The sequence below is a fragment of the Schistocerca serialis genome, chromosome 8 (assembly GCF_023864345.2).
Source record: "Schistocerca serialis cubense isolate TAMUIC-IGC-003099 chromosome 8, iqSchSeri2.2, whole genome shotgun sequence".
Lineage (NCBI taxonomy): Eukaryota > Metazoa > Arthropoda > Insecta > Orthoptera > Acrididae > Schistocerca > Schistocerca serialis.
In genome coordinates, this window is record NC_064645.1 from 616927531 (window position 1) to 616945476 (window position 17946).

Genomic DNA, 17946 nt, shown 5'->3' on the forward strand with positions numbered 1-17946 from the left:
GTACAGTTGATTTTCTTGGTGGAACTGGAATTCAGCACACTAGAAACTCATTGGTGACTATCATCACAACTCAAGTAACATATCTCTACTTTATAAACTATTTAAAATAAACTGAACCATTCAAATACCCGCAAAGTTTTGTTAGCCAGTGAATATGGTTCCCACGTGTTCAAAACGAAGCAGAACAGTCATAAAAATAATTTTTTTGGTACAGTGGATGTTTTCTTAGGATCGTGCGTACCTACACACAATAACATTTGCCTCTAATGTAGTAGAGAAGCAGTACCAAGTGATGTGGTCCAGTGGTTAGGGCAGTAGTTGTATATTTGGGAAGAGCAGGTTTCAAATCCCCTCTGGCCATCCAAGCTTTTGTAGTTCCCCTAAAGCAGTTACAGACGAATGTTAGGCATGTCCTTTTGAGACGGCACGTTCATTTTCCTTGGCCATTTAGTAAGCTTGTAAGCAGCATCTCAATGTAAACTATAATGTGCTGGGGTCCACTAAAAATAAATTCTTATTTTAATTGATTATGTAAATGTATTTCTTGTTGGAACTGTTTGAGGGAAGGAGCTGGGGGGGGAGGGGGGGGGGGACTTGCATTTTGCATTAGCTGATTTTCATAAACCAGCAAACAAGAACCCTAGCTTTATTTTAATCAATAATTTTTGTAATACATAGAGAGAACATCAAGGAAGAATTTGTTTTTCTGGTATGTTTGTTTTAGGCTCATAAACTTCTGAAGGAATGGTTGGATGAAATAGAGCAGAAACTGCAACCTGAAGGTTTCCGAAATGAGCTGAGTGAAAAACGTGCTGCATTGGAGAAGCTCCGCAGTTTACAGCGTGAGATAATCAGTCACGGTGATGTGGCAGAACGCATTCAAAGTAGAGTAAATGAACAACCCTCTTTGCCTGCTGCTGATGTTCGTAGTAGCCTTGAGAAATATAAGCAGCTGCAAGCAACCGCCTCAAAAGCCATTTCAGTAAGTATTGGAGGACAGATACCTGTGATGTAATTTTTTTTTTATGTTAATAGTGTGGGTCTTATCCTTGTTCTTATTTCTTTCATGTAAATATTAAGATATTATACAGTTATAACTCACCAAATTGTTAGTACCACTTGTGAATATTATTCATTTTACTGTCTCATGCTTATGATACCTGGGGCAGAATGTGATTCAACAAATGTGTAGTATGTGGACTAAATCCCACTAGAGACCATTTTTCTTTTTGTGTACTTTAAGTTCCCTTACATACACTGTTATCATTTCAGTCATTTTGATACACACACATGATGTCGGCAGACACATTTTCTTTCATAAAACAAAGTTTGGTGCAGTGTAAACCTTAAGAGCACATTTTTACTTTGCAGACACTTGAAGAGCAGGTGAAAGAGCATGAAAATTACAAGCAAGTATATGGGGATGCATTTGACTGGCTTCGAAGAACTAGGATTGATGTCCAGCAGTGTAGCGATTCCCATGGTGAAAAAGAACAAACGTTGGAAAAAGAAAGAAAATTAGAAGCACTCATAGCATCATTGCCAACAGGTTTGAATTTAATTAGCCTTTTTTAAGCTTCATATGTCCTTTATGTTTTGTTCCACTGTGTACATGCTACCTTTATCAGATCCAATACTCATTTCCGTTGTTCTGGAGTTCCAGGTCATTTGTTATTTTTGTAACCTCCACCACCACCTTTCCATTTCTGACACGTCCAGTGATCAGTAGCTGTTGAGAAAAAACTCTCATTTTCAGTATAGTTTGCTGCATAACTTAACTATATATTCAGAAAGACATGAAGAAACCACTAAAGGCTGCTGTAATGTGTGTGTTTATTTATCGAAGTCAAATGACCATTTTCAAGGCATGAATACCATAACACCAGTTTAAAGGGAGGCTTCTTGGTGTCAAGGACATAATTATTAGCCTTCTTTGGCAGCAAGTACAAATTGTTATCCTCCCTTGACATCAAATACATCATTATTATCCTCTCTTCAGCCTAATGTAATTGTATCCATGATTTATGATGGTCTCTTGACCAGAATGGGTTGTCCATAAATACACACACATTACAGCAGCCCTTGGTTTGTGGTGCCACTCTATAAAAGAAATCTTGTCTTAGAGAGCTTGACATTTTGTTGGAAAATTCTCATGCAATCCTTGTATAAATTTGACACAGAGGTTGATTACTGAGTATTCAGTTTCAAGTATTTCTTTTATTCCTTATCATTTACTTAATTACCATGCACTGTAACAGTGAAGTGAAAAGATTTAATGTGCGGTATAATTGATACAGGTGAGGAATTAGTTGAGCGTGCCACTGTCTTGAGCACATCTGTCGCACAAACAACTGGCCCTGAAGGCCAAGATACTCTACGCCAGGAAACACAGCAGCTGAAGAGTGACTGGGACAGCCTGCAGATTTTATGTAAGGACACTCAAAAGATACTACAGCGGTGCATCAATGCCTGGAATGAATTTGCAGACACTTCAAGCCGCATGCAGTCATGGCTGGAGACTTTCCGGTCCAGAGTTAATGCAGAGTTGGAAGGTGACAAGAAAACTCCTGATGATCTTCAGAGATGCAGAGTGAGTGTTACTTTGTATTTTACTCCAGCACTGGACTTTTCAGTTTCTCACAAATTTCACTCACTTTTCAATTTTCCTTTTTTCTTTTTTTTCCTTAGAGAGGGTTGTAGTAAATGTAACATGTGTGTTTCATTCAAAAAGACTGATATTAATCAATAAACCTTTTTTTCTTTCACATAGAAGTGTTGGTATCATTGTATTGGGGAAAAAAATATAAAATGGGACTTTATTAATGTAAAGTGAAGCTGTTCTTTTTGCATGTGTCTGCATTTTCTAGGAGCTGATAGCAGGTCAGTCACAAGTTGTGATTATAATTCTTGTCATATTGTGACCAACAGGGCAAGATCAATGTCATGCTCATCATCATCATCATCATCATCATCATCATCATCATTTAAGACTGATTATGCCTCTCAGCGTTCAGTCTGGAGCATAGTCCCCTTTATAAAATTCCTCCATGATCCCCTATTCAGTGCTAACATTGAGGGGATCATGTCATGCTTAAGAAAAAAAATACAGCAACAGTTTCTGTATTCATTCCAATATGGAACTGTCCAAACACATTCCGACTTAATAAAGTTTGATGCATAAGCTGTCATTCCTCTTATAGCATATGACTTTCTTTTAGGCATTGTTGCAAGAGGCTATCCAACAGAAAACTGTAATGGAGGAACTTAATGACAGATGTGAAGTATTGATGGAGATGAGTGCTTGCAACTGGGTTCGTGATCAGACAGTTCAACACCAAAGCAGTTATACTAATCTGCTGACTACAATTCAGGTACATAGTCGAGATAGGAGATTGACTGAATATATTTTATTCTGAAATTGTATATTGTTATCGTTTCCTATTTTTCTCTTGTCACATAGGGATTAGTGTCTAAAGTTGAAAAGAATTTATCAGATCACACAGAATTCATCAAAGCTAAAGAAGAATTTGAATCATGGTTAAAAACTGCTCATGGGACAGTGCAAGATTGCATAGGAGTTGGAGACGAGGCTGCAATGCGGGATAAACTGGAAACAATACGTGTAAGTTGAATTACAAAAATGTGTATCTACAGCTGAGTAATTGAGATACGATTACTAGTGATTGTAAAATAAATGAACTGATCTCAAGTATTTGTGTATTAGCAAAACACTTCCAAAGCAATGACTCAAAACTATTTCTCAAGACAGTTGGACTTCACATTCTTGTATTTTCAGAGTTAATGTAAGAGTGTAATAGATGTTTTGTTTATGTACAGCTTGTGTCAAACCGTATGACGGAAGGTCAACATCTGATGTCAGTGATGCAAGAAGTTTTTACAAAAGCTATAAATACGACACCTGTTGAACAACAATCATCACTTCGGGATGATATGGCTGCCTTGCGAAGCCACTGGGATCAACTCACAATTGATCTTAACTCTGTCATGGCACAGCTCAAGGTAATACATTGTGGTTATACATGCGAACAAAAATGTCCTTAGATTTACAGATTTATTAGGCATGAGCTACATTCTAGGCATTTCATTGGCTGTTTTTGAAATTTAAACAGGCTGCAGTCGTTCGTTGGGAAGATTACAATGAAGCTAAATCACGATTTGAACATTGGATCTCAGAAGTAGAAGAAACACTGAAAAATGTGCCTGAAACTAAGGCTGAACTTGGGGAGATGAAAACTCTGATTGAGAGATACAAGGTAACATATGCACATGACAATACTGCAGCGTACAACATTTGTGAGGAACATGAATGAAAATAGATTCTTAAACTTAATGAAGTGTACATCATGAGTGGTCTAGCTTTCGCAGTATGCAGGAAAAATCATGTCATAAGCTGATTTTTTTCTTTTTATATCAGTTTGTAGTCACAGGAGTCCTATTATTATTTATTTTGAATATGTTATTTCTCGCTAGACAGGAAAGTAACCACTAGTTTTTTTGGTGTATTGACAAGGAATCCATTAACAGCAATTTTGATTTTGATCATTAATTCCAATATACGGTATTAGTATGACACTGTTTTATTAATTCTGTACTCCAAAAGAAAAGTATCAATAGAAATTAAATTAAGAAGAAGTACAATTATAGTTTGTCCACTTCTGGTCTTTGACAAACAAATACACGGGGAATCATTGGAAAAACACTGCTTCCTGATAGTTATGCCATGAGAGTTTGATTACATTAACCTGTATATGGTATAACAATATGTGCTTTTTCTGGATGGCTCATGTTCATAGAGCAACAGTAAATGAACACCCAGTCTTTGCACATTGTGAGCTGTATTTCATTACACTCTTCCAGCCCTGTTTGGCATTTTTTTGTACATCATCTGAAACAATGTTAATTGTTATTGGTTCACTGTAACACATTGTTGAAGTCTGTGTTAATCATGTTTTGTATGCAGTTATTTTATACTGCTGATGAATAGTATAACTATGTGAGCAATACAGTACTCAAAGTGTCCATTTGAATTACCAGCACCTGCAAGAGGAAGTGAATGCCAAACATGCGGACTTAGAGCACCTGGTCTCAGAAGGAGCTGAGCTCTCAGCGTGGGCTGGGCGGCCTGCAGTTCTGGAAGAGGTTCAGCGTCTTCAGATACGATGGGATCAGTTGGCAAGCAAATGCCTCTCTTGCAGGCAGACTGTGGAACTCGAAATGCAGGTATGTTTTCATGCACAGAACATACAAAAGATTATAATAAATTAAAAAGTTCAAAAATAACCTGGTAATTAATGTGTTGTATTTCTTAATCAGGAATATTCTGCATACCACCAGTCACTGCAAGACACAGAGAAATGGTTACTGCAGATCTCCTTCCAGTTGATGGCACACAATTCTCTGTATATTACAAACCGTGAACAGACACAGGAACAAATATCTCAGCATGAGGTATCATATAATTTTGATATGTATTACAGTTTCATAGAGTAAACAGTGAACAAGTGAACTGTCACAGAGTTTGTTTCAGAAGGAAACAGACTTACGTTAAGAAGCAGTGTTCTGTACTATTCTGTAGGGATGGTATCTAATAAAAATATGTTGTATTCCCAATAGCTTCTGTGCTATCGGTAAAGTTACTGACTTTTGCTTGCTATGTTTCATATTCAAAAATATTGTTGCTAACTTGAATACATTTTGCAGTTCATGGAGTCAAGTGCTATGAAAACGAATTTGAGCTGAAGGTAATGCCCTCAATTAGCGATTTGAGATGGCCGTTTCAAATTGGTGTATATTGCAAGCATATTATCATGTTTTAAAGTATGTCTGTCTCCTCCTTTTATAACTTAAGTTGTACTTCAGAATATAAAATTTAAGAGCACACTGTTGTCCATTGCCCAACGTGTATGTAATGATGTTTATTCGTGTGAGAAATGCATGTGGCTGTTCTCACAACCACCATTCCCTTCTTTACATTTGCTATAGACTATACTGAATTTCTGGGATTATATTTATTGGACTAGGGATATTTGTCAGAAATAAAGATATCTTAGAATTTTCCAGTTCCAGTCATTAGTTAGCTGTGTATCCACATCTCTTGAGGACTTTCAATTTAATTAGGTGGATACTCCAGTACACAGTATTTTGATGCGTATTTTTGTTCATAAGAAGCTCTGACATTCCTGAATACAACTGCATGACAGCTGTGAGAGGCATAGCAAAAAGACGTAAAAATATAGCATCAGAATGCTTTGCAAGTGCAGTCTCATAATTACACATTATCTTAGGAAGAAGTTTGTATCTACTCATACATCCATTGCATTAACATTCTGGCTACAAGTTGTCATTTTCCATGCCCTACAATTTTTAAATAACATAAGATTTAATAATTTATGTAATTAGTGCCAAATTATATCTTCAGCACACTTCTTATGGGATCAAAAAGTAAATTTTACATAAATATTTTAATTACGGCAATCTTGGCAATTTTACCTACAGGATGTGATGAGCTGTTTTCTTTCTTACAGGCACTACTGGCAGATATTCAAAAATATCAAAATACTCTGGATGATGTCAAGGCGAAAGGAAGAAGTCAGATAGAACGATACATTGGTTCTACACCTGGTATAGAAGAAACAATTGAAAAGCAACTTCACAATGTTCAGGACAGTTACAATTCTCTACTTAGAACTGCTATACAAATTAAGGTATTAATGTTCACAGATTCACACACGCACACACACATATGTATATATATATGATGAGGCATTCATAACTGTTGAAACTGGAACATTAGGAGAAATAAAAACATTTATTTTGGTTTTACAGAATCGACTTTTGGAATCTCTAGCTAAGTTCCAAGAATATGAAGACACACTGGAAAGTATAATGCACAATCTAGATGGATATGAACCGGTTATAGCAAAGAGTTTGGAGGCACCAGTAGAAAGCCTTAAAGATGCTCAGCAACAGCTGGAAGAAACGAGGGTAAGGAAAGTTTTTTGTTAATTTTAGTTATTAGCAATATGTGTTGCTCATATTATGAAAACTGGTTGCAGAATCTCTCTTGCTGCCTGAGATATTTTGAAAGTTTTGAGCAAAGACTGAGTTGAGTGAATTTGAAGTAAGAACACAAAATATGTTCTGTGTATTCATCAGCATATGTAATGTACATTTGTTTCGTTTTCCATTGATCAATAGAATATGAGGAAAAAAGTAAACGAAGTTCAGAATTGAACATAGTGAATATTCCTGTGCTTATGTATCAAAGTTGACCTATTTCCTAAAAATAGTTTTATATTAAATCAACAACAAAAGTGTGATCAATGCTTTTGTGTGTGTTAATTATGCGGGTATAACAAAATTCTCTATTGCGAAATTTAGTTCAGTACATTTAATCCAGTTTTATTGTTACATATGATACGAATGTTGACCTATTTCACTTGCTTGTTGTGAACCAAGTGTGGATTATTTTATTACACTGTATTATAAATTCAGCTAGTAATGTCTATAGTTCATTAATTTAATCTATGCGTCTGTGAATGAGAACATATTTTCTGTTGTTTTCACAATTTATCAATTATCATTTTGACTTACACATAATGCTATCAAGAACCCATGCATGTTAGCATGCTGTTTCCTGTCTGGCATTCGGGTAGGTATGCTGGCCCCAGATTGTGAATCCACCTGGCAATTTAACAATGAGGGCTGGTGTGCCAGCCAAGCTTGGATATGGTTTTTATGCGGTTTCTTATATCTGCCTTGGTGAATACACGGCCGGTACCATGTCCTGCCTCAGTTACATGATTCGTAAATATTTAGGAAACATACACATACTTTCCCACAGGATAACCATAGATGTGGACAGTTGCGGTACAGAAATTCTGCCCCTGGAGGGGAAAGTGTGGCAACAGGAATGGCATCCTGCCTCCATCTACCACTAACATTGCCAAACCATAAAAACGTGCCAATCTCATGAAGATATGGGATAAAGACCAGCAAAAAGAAGAAGAAAGATAATGCTGTCAATAACTTAATTTTCAGATGGTAAAAAGTAAAAATGTTATTGAAGCAGGTTTACAGAGATAGTCTATTCAACTACTGAACCGAAACTCAAAACGTTTTCTTTGCCCCAGTTTCAGAACTGACATTATTATTCAGATAGTGATGGTTTGCTACAATTTTATAATGTATAACAGAATACAGAGAATGTGTGTTAAGTGTTTGTACTGCTTAAAAACCTCATGACTATAATCGTTACAAAAGTAAAATGTTTTACATGTACCTCCAGGGTGTGCATAACTGATGTGACATATCCTTGTCCTTTTTCAGAGCATGCACAACACACTGCAGGCTGAGAAAGCAAGATTAGCAGTGGCTGTTCAAGCCTGTGAGGCAGCTGCTGCATGCATATCACGTCCAAGCAGTCCTCAGGACACTGTGCCTCCACCGATTCCTGACCGTGAGCTGATAGTCAGAGCACGCCTTGAGGACCTTATTGATCAGGTCGGTGTAGTGATGGAACACTTGGTTATGTTCTTCTCACTTGGTGACTTATGTACAAAGTACTCTTCTAGCTGTTGCCACATTATGAAACTGTTTAGGACTCAGTTGTTAGTCTCACACAAACCTCAGTGGGAGAGATACATCAATTGAGAGTAAGTTTATTGCATGTGAGTGGTATGCGATGAACAGAATGGAAAAAAATAGTTAATTTAGCATGCTAATGTTAAGAATAAGCAAGATACTGTATGTCATATTTTTATTGAATTATTTCACTCACACAAAAAACTAATTACATTAAAAATGATACAGATAATTTACTTATAGAAACTGGTTGAAAGGTGTTTAATTAGTGAAGAGAAAAATGTTACTTCAAAATATGATGCTGTTTACAATTATGTTAAGCTGTGAATGGGACACACAGCAAGATCATTATTCAGCATTAGTTGAAAAACAAAATAGGTTCGTAATTAATATCATGGTGTCTGTTAGCAGTTGCTGTTCCACCTTGCACCTGAGAAAACCATTCAGAACAAGTATATTTCTTTCTCAAAAAGATTTTGTGTCAGGATTATAGTTTTCTAAATTTTCTGAACAATCAGTTTGTAAAAATGATAAAACAAGGAATGATGCAACACAAATAGATCAGTGAAACAATATTGAAACTGATAAACAGTAACAGTTGATTTGACAAAGTACCTTGCTTAAACAATGAAACAAAGTTCAGCTGTGTCTAGAACACAGTAACTATTTTGTGGATTAATTATACACACGATAAAATTATAGTACAGTTAAATTGATAAATAACAAATTTCCATTAAACAAGCATGCTACTTTTCAAAATCGGAGGTTGTTTTGTTGAGCAAAGAGGCTGAAAGACTCATTCACAGTGTTATACCTTTAAAAGGGATTTATAAACCAAACAACAAAAACTTTAAGAGTGAAAGCAGGAATAAAGAATGTTTGAATTATTAGTGAAAAATGTTTGTAGAAAGAGCTGAGCTGATGACATGTGAGAGATAAATTTTAATTTTTCCTAACTTTTCAAGTGCTTTTCCATTTTGAAATGTTGTACTGGGAAAAAAAAAGAAAGAAGCAGGCATTATAGCTCAGACTGATAGTCAGAAAATACAGTGTGTTTCAAAAAGGACTTTCCAGCTTCGAAAATTCATGTAACTTAATTCATAGTACCTACAGAGGCGATTGTAGTGTCAATTTGTAGGGAAATACATCAAGTTTTGTCCCTCTTAGTTTGTTAGTGCCTAATTGCACTGTAAGAAGCGCTAGCAGCTGTTGCGTTAAAGATGGCTGCCTTCAGTGGACCCGAGTGTGCTAGCTGTCTGTTTTGGATTGAAGAATCGAAGTCAGTGACAATAGTTCAGCGTAATTTCCAAACCAAGTATGCTAAAGATCCTCCTAGTAGGAGGATGTTTGTGACAGCCCTAAACTAAACATTTCTTGTGCATTGAGCTAGAATGAAGTGTATGGTCTCTTTTCTTTCTGTGAGAGAACCATCAATGGGATAGTGTATCTGGATATGTTACATCAATTTTTGATGCCACTGATCTATGAGGATGACCAAGGATGAAATGTTTACTTCGTGCCACCCCCACTACCTGGCGACATCCAGGATTTTCCCTGTGACCACTTTCCAGGTCAATAAATTGGCTGTGATGCACCAATTGCTTGCCCCCCCCCCCCCCCCCCCTCCCACCACCCACGTTCCCCAGACCTGACACCACTCAATTTTTTTCTTGTGAGGATTCATCATGGATATCATGTTTGTACCTCCTGTGCTGGCTTCTCTACCTGAACTTGAGCAAGAATTTACACCGCCACTGAGCTGCAATGCTACAGCGAGTTTGGGAAGAAATTGAGTTCCGATGGGATGTGTGCAGGATGGGATGTGTGCAGGATAACCAAAAGAAGCCATATACAACATCTTTAAGATAAAAAAAACTTGATTTGTTTCCTATAAAATAACACTAAACCCAGCTCTGTATCTTGAATAAATGTGTATGAATTTTTAAAGTTGTAAAGTCCTTTTTGAAACATCCTTTATTATGCACAGAATGACAATGTCACTTTGAAATTAAGAATAAGTGCTTCAACAATGAAAACATTATTCTGTAATAAAACTATATTTAATGCAAGATTACAGTTAAATTTTGATGGAAAAGTTTTGTATAGCAGGCTCTTCAGGTAATTATGATTCTAATCTAAATGTTTGTAGTTGCATGTTTGTGAAGTAACACAATAGAATTATGTATTTATGTAGAACTTGTTTTCCGGTAGAGTCTTAGTCTTCTGCTTTTTAGAATGATTGACTGTAGTTTTGTACTCTATTCCATTATAATTACTGGAATAAATGTACTTTACTAGAGTGCTTAAATTCCTGCTTGAGCATGTATTGCACGGTGTTTGTGTGTGTTTTGTTTGAGAAGCAACGGCAACCTGGGAAGAAGAATCTTGATGAGAAGAGTGAGAAGTTGAGACTTTTACTAGAAAACCTGCAGTCACATGAATATGTTACCAAGATGGACAGCATATGTGAACAGGTAAAGAATTTGTGAATATTATCATTTTTTTTTAAATTACATTATTTATTATGATTTCTGGTACTTTTCACATTGTATTTCTATATGATCTTGTAGTCAATAAAATAAAAAAATTCCAAATATTATTTGTCACATTCATCCAGCAACTGTATACACAGAAGCTAAATATAATTTTTAATGTTCACAATTCACTCTATACTCCATGTCACTTGTAGCTTAACAGCATTAACGTAGTTTGGGGACTGTTGGCCATTAACAGAGATGTAGGAGACAGTAAACATATAAATTACAGGAAATAACAATTTGTACTCACCTGATGTTTAGAATGTCTATGAGTATAATCAACAACCACTCACCAGGTGAAAATTACTTTTGAGACAATAATCTGTGTGTCAGTACATAATTTTATGTATCACATATCTTCAAATATATAAAGACAGCAGTTATTTGCATTATAATGAAATGAATCATTGTATTAACAATGTTGTTTGATGTACTGTCTGAACAAAAATGTATGAACACCCCTTTGTAATGCAGAATTGACCACTAGATGTTAAGAGAGGTGGATGACCCACCAGTAGAAAAGAAAGTGGAGAATATTTCATTGCCGGTAGAGAAGCAGTAACAGTACAGTTGGCAGCCAGGAGAGTTCAGTGAATTCTAACTTGGACTAATCATTGGATGTGACCTTTGTGACAAATCCATCAGGGACAAGTCAGCCCTTCTAAAGCTGCCCATATGACTTTTGGTGTTACGATTGTAAAGGGGAAACACAAACAAAGAAACAACCATATCTAAACCAACACCAGACAGACCTCGTGTAATGATGGGCAGGTAGTGTTCAGTATTGTGAAAGGTGGTCATAAAAAATCGAATGAAATCAGTGAAAGGAATCACTCCTGAGTTCCAAAGTGCTACCAGCCGTCCAGCTAGCACAGTGACTTCACATTCGGAGTTAAAAAGAATGAAGTAGAATGGGAGAAATTCCTCATTTCTTTAGTTAGTGCTGAAAAACGCTTGAGGTGATGTAGAGAGCAATGGCACTAGACAATAGATGACTGGAAATAATTGATTTAGAGTAAAGAGCCATTCTGTATACTGTGGCAGTCCAGTGGAAGGATTTGATTGGTTGAATACCATGAGAATGTTAACCAGAAAACATGTGTAATGTCGACAATAAAGTATGTTACCTGCCATCATATGTGGCACTGACAGTAAAGTATGGAGATGGTAATGTTATAGTATTGGGGTGTTTTTCATGGTGAGGCTGTGACACAGCATGGTACGAAATGGTGACAGACTATGGTAACAAAGGCATTGGGTAACAAGAACTAAAAGGCTTAGAGAGTAGGTGATAAAACCAAAAATCCAAATCAACATGGGGCAATCGCTAATAAGTGATGTGGTAACTCAAAAAATTTCTTTTGCAGCCATAAAACTAGTAAAACAAAATTTGCTCTCACATCCAACAAAAATTGTTGCAGGAAAATTTGAAATATAATATTAATATTATTATTATTATATATTATATAATAATAATAATAATAATAATAATAATCCCTGTGGAGGCCCGGGAAAAGAATAGGCCTCCGGTATGTTCTGCCAGTCGTAAAAGGCGACGAAAAGAACAAACCACTAATAGGGCTAACCCCCCTTTTTAGTGTGATTATTTGGTTCAGGACAGAACTAAAGAAGCCTCGGACAAGCGCCGTCATGGTCGGGGACGACGCTTGAACCCTATGCCCGCCCACAATGGTAACGACACTGCTAGCCAACTGGAAAATGATTTAAATCCAAATAGAGGTGTTTTGCAAGATATGCTTCCTGCAACCACCCTAGAAGGAAAACAAAGACAGAGGATGAGATGGTCAGATGAAGTTAATCGACACCTCATGTTCTGTTATTACCAAGCAACAAACCTAGGAACCAACACAACTGGATACAGATCACAAGTATACACAACATTTATTACCAGATACCCAGAATTAAAATTTTTAACAGAACAACGATTAGCTGATCAGATCCGTGTAATAATAAAAAATAACAGGATACCCCAGTCAGAATTAGAAAACATCAAACAACAAGTACAACAAATACTGGAACAAAATAATGTGCAATCAGAAGAAGAAGAAAATACAGTAATGGACTCAAACATCCCAGAGCAAACAAACAAAGAACAACATGCACCAATTAAACAACCAGAGGAAAACGAAATCTTAAGACAGCCACCAGAACAAGCACAAATAGAACACGAAGTGACACAGATGTTAGATATAGAAGAAAAATTTCAGCTAACATATATAGAATACAAAGACACAAATACAGACATTAGACCATTCTTGCGTAGACCACCAAATAACCCACAAGTCGAAACAACAATAAAAACTATCAACACAATCATACACAACAAAATAAATGAAAACACAACTATGGAAGAGTTACAACTACTGGTTTATATAGGAGCACTCACTACACTAAATATACACACTAGGCAGAGATCAGAACCAACAAACACACAGAAGAAACCCACAAAACCAGCATGGCAACACAGGCTACAGATCAAAATAGAAAAACTGAGAAAAGACATCGGACAGCTAACACAATTTATAAGAAATGAAATCTCGGAAAAAAAACGAAAAAGGTTAGGTAAAATCTCACAACAAGAAGCGACAGAGCAATTAGACGAAAAGAAATAATAATAATAATAATTATTATTATTATTATTATAAAAGTAATAATAATAAGATAATGATTATTATAATTAAAATAAAACACGATATTTAAGAATATTCTAAATAGATTGGATAAAACAGGCATAGAATCATCAAATATATGTAAATAAATGAAAAGGGAAAAAGATTTCTACCACTGCAATGTTGGTTATAGAAAATACTGTGATTAGTACAACAATGGAAATGAGGACTTGTAAACCAAGAAAGGTTGGGCCTGTCACATTACAAGTAACAGAATATTGACATAATGGCTGGGAGAAAATAACATCAGTCAGAAGGCATCTGCTGGCGATGGGGCGAAAAGATGTACTATTTGTAACTTAGCCTCATGTATAGGAGAAATTTCTTTTGATTCAGGTTGCAAGTGAAATCCCTTTTCTTCTCCTTGGCTTTTAACGCCTCTACCTCTTATTAAGGAAGATGCTAAACTGTAATTTTTGCCCTTTCTTCTTCATGAACAAACTTAAATTACAATTTCTTGATGCTGTTGATCATTTGAAAATGAGTTTCCTCTTGACTCAGCATGCCTCTGTTGCTTTTTATAAGTGCAGTCATTCTGGTTTATTTTATTACTACCTATTCCATCATCATTGTCATCAGCCCATATAGGCTATACCTTGTTGCTGTAACTGTTTATCTCAAAAATGAAAAATTTTCTTTTGTACTTAAGTGAATAGTTTGTAGCATTCTAAATATAATTTCATGAATTGGAACAAACAATTTTTAATAACAAGCAATGCAGAAATGTAAACACACTACACTTTGAAGAGAGATAGTGCCACTCGCCAGTGTTCAGTCACTGGATAAATTATTGTGACATGTTTTATCACATTGAGCCTCAGTTACATGGTGTAACACTTAACATTATTGTGAACAATCTATTAATGAAATAACTGTTGTAAACAGGTGCAGAATCGACTCTCTGTGCTGACAGCAGCTGTTGGGGAACTAGAGGAACAGCAACGACAGCGAGCGGAGCTTGCTCAGTGGACAAGTGCCAAAGCAACTCAAGTGGCTGAGTGGAAATCACGCCCAGCAAAACTGAGACCAGAGGCAGCACGTGCTGAGTACCAGTCTATGGTGGAGCTACAGAATGCCATTGCAGAAAGAAGTAACATTCAGCCACAAGATGAAGAAAGTGCTGCCCTCAGCGCACAGCTAAAGAACCTCAATCAAGAGGTTTGTATTGTGGAAATACATGGTACTGATTTTTTAAAAAATAAATTATAAAATAAAATTGGAAGGATAAATATGTAAATGGAAAATGAAGCTGTCACACGATGAATATGGGTTGTCTTAGAGTGATGTGAAAATGTTTATTCGGATTCTTGCTTACACAACTGTAGGCATATTTTTTTGACTGTAGATAGAGTCATGAACATTACTTTATGCTACTGCATAGTGAATCTGCAATTGCTGATGACTTTAATCACCTTTTCATTAAAAATTCCTTTGGCTGGTGTATAAGTATAAAGTACCTAGTGGTGGACTACTGTGTTCTTAATGTTAAAACTTCACTTTTTTTGCAACACAGAAATTATTTTGTCATTGAAATGTGTCCATCATTTTTCCCATTTATAGATTCCATTCCTAAGATACATTTTTGTGAAAGGCCTACAAAATACTCATACATTGGTGCAATAATCTCTTCTTTGAACCCAAAACATGTTCCACATACAAATTTATATTCTTGTGAGAATAAGTGGAAATTAGATGTTGCCAACCCTGGTGAATGGGATGGACATTCCACTGTTTCACACTTCAAATCCCACGGTTTTCTTATTGCCAATGCATATTTATACATAGGTTTGTTGGCCTGATGAAAGATGAATGCATAAAGTGAGGATTTCCTGCATCCAAAATTTCAGTATTCATTGCACTTACTTTTTCTTCAATCCAGACTATGTCTCACACATTATTTCATCCAGTTGGGCCAGGAAACTTGAACAGTAAACAATGGATATAATGTGATTGTCCAGAGATGAAAAATGTAATCTTTTTGTATTAGATATTCTTTGAAATGTAAAACAACTTCTTATTAAAAAAAAGATGAGTTTGTGCTGTTATTGGTGAAATTACCTAAATTACTGTTTATCACTAAGTTGTTTAACTATCTTTCACAGCTTTAAAGCAGTAAGTTAATGTAGCAATAAGATAAGTAGTGGTATGTGATGGAATAGTTATTCAAATAACCTAAAGCTATCTTTTCATTTTTTGCAAAGCTGGCAGATGTCATGAAGAAAAAACAAGATTGTCAGAGGGTGATTGAAAATTTCCGAACAAAAGTTCAAGAGATGCACAGTTGGTTTGATGACTTTGGCAAACGAATGGAGGTACTGGACAAAGGAAGTGGACTGGATTGTGGGCGTAAACTAGAAACAATTTCTGAGATACAAACTGAATTTGAAGAGCAGGGCCCAGAAAAACTTAATGAAATCAGGAAACAAGCATCAATTGTGATTGATGTTGTTAGCAATCTTGACTCCCAACAAGTGGAAGAACAGGTAATAAAGAAATTTTTACACACATTATTAACCATTAAACTTACTCTCATACCAGAAATAAATTATTTTTTTCAGTATTTCATATTTCATTAGCAATAGTACAATATTTATTATCTTCTCTTGCTGTATAAATATTCATTTTAACATTGCAGTTATTTCATTTTTCGGATCCAACTGAAATTGTGTTGCAGTAGTCTTAATGTGAAATATAAGATCAAATGATTGACCTGTTATGCCTGATAAATAGGTTTGTTGCTAGTATTTATTACTGAACAACACTACTAGATTTAAAATTCCACACGCCATTTAACTGGCTGACTTGTAGCCCGTGTCAAAGGCAACTGCATACCTGCCACATGCTGGTAAAACAAAATTCTCGTAAGTTGACTGTCAAATTATTTTCTCTCCTGCACCCTTCACTTCAAAATGAAGTATGTTATGTTGTAACATATCTTCTAACTGGGAAGTATTATTTCTAATTTTTTTTTCACTGCCCAAAAGAAAACCGAGCGAGGTGGCGCAGTGGTTAGCACACTGGACTCGCATTCGGGAGGACGACGGTTCAATCCCGTCTCCGGCCATCCTGATTTAGGTTTTCCGTGATTTCCCTAAATCGTTTCAGGCGAATGCCGAGATGGTTCCTTTGAAAGGGCACGGCCGATTTCCTTCCCAATCCTTCCCTAACCCGAGCTTGCGCTCCGTCTCTAATGACCTCGTTGTCGACGGGACGTTAAACACTAACCACCACCACCACCCAAAAGAAATATGTGAGAAGATGTGAGAAGTTGTGAGAAGTTCACTTAGCAACTTTCCTCACACCAGAAGCCAAATTAGCACCTTTACTTCTAATACTTCTGAGTGTCTGCAGACATACAGCTTGAATTCGAAGGTAAAGATTCTGATGAAACCATTACCACTCTGCCCCCCTCCCCCCCATGCCAATTTTTTGTAATGCCAAGAATTATCGATGAATGCTGCCACAGACAGAATATTTGTGACTAGTGGATCTGCAGATCACAAAGTACTGCTTGCTCATTATGCCTAATAATATGTAGAATGTCAGTTGATTTTTCCTGGGAAAAAAAGTATCTCGTTGCACCTAATGTAGTTTGCAGTAACTATTACTGAGAATAAACTTTCCATCTTCATCTTCATAACAGTGTAATGAACTATACTACTGAGTAGTCAGTCTAGGTATTGTCTCTTCTTGCCTTTGTATCCTGAAAAGTGTACAAAGTTACCATGTAAAACATTGATGCTAGGTAGTTAAAAAAAAATGAGAACAAGCAACCGCTCATTATGTAGGAACTGTAGATGGCATATTAGCACAATACGAAGGTCATATACTTCTGAACTTTCATTGTTTTTCCTGTTGTAGTACACAGACGAGTGCACGCAACTTCCTTCAGTCAATCTGTTCCCTCCGCCCCCCTCCCCGACACACACACACACACACACACACACACACACACACACACACACACACACACACACACACACCACAATAACCCCAAATTTAATAGAAAAGGTATGGAGATGAGCAACTCAATGAGATATAGAGAAGTGTTCCAGATGCAGTAGAGGGACAGACAAATGAGTCTCGCGGAGAGGGGAGGGGGGCATGGAAAAACT

General features: G+C 36.3%; 1 protein-coding gene across 2 annotated transcripts in view; it reads left to right on the plus strand.

Annotated features, from left to right (window-relative positions):
- Positions 1 to 17946, plus strand: part of LOC126416038 (muscle-specific protein 300 kDa-like) — a 643030-nt gene that overhangs the window by 357298 nt on the left and 267786 nt on the right. For both annotated transcript variants that reach the window (XM_050083501.1, XM_050083503.1), the window contains 15 exons: positions 725 to 982; positions 1372 to 1549; positions 2298 to 2590; positions 3219 to 3371; positions 3461 to 3622; positions 3838 to 4020; positions 4131 to 4274; positions 5056 to 5241; positions 5335 to 5469; positions 6546 to 6725; positions 6847 to 7005; positions 8350 to 8523; positions 10965 to 11078; positions 14717 to 14989; positions 16033 to 16314. In XM_050083501.1, coding sequence (XP_049939458.1) covers positions 725 to 982; positions 1372 to 1549; positions 2298 to 2590; positions 3219 to 3371; positions 3461 to 3622; positions 3838 to 4020; positions 4131 to 4274; positions 5056 to 5241; positions 5335 to 5469; positions 6546 to 6725; positions 6847 to 7005; positions 8350 to 8523; positions 10965 to 11078; positions 14717 to 14989; positions 16033 to 16314 — 2874 coding nt within the window. The remainder of the gene's footprint in view (positions 1 to 724; positions 983 to 1371; positions 1550 to 2297; positions 2591 to 3218; positions 3372 to 3460; positions 3623 to 3837; positions 4021 to 4130; positions 4275 to 5055; positions 5242 to 5334; positions 5470 to 6545; positions 6726 to 6846; positions 7006 to 8349; positions 8524 to 10964; positions 11079 to 14716; positions 14990 to 16032; positions 16315 to 17946) is intronic.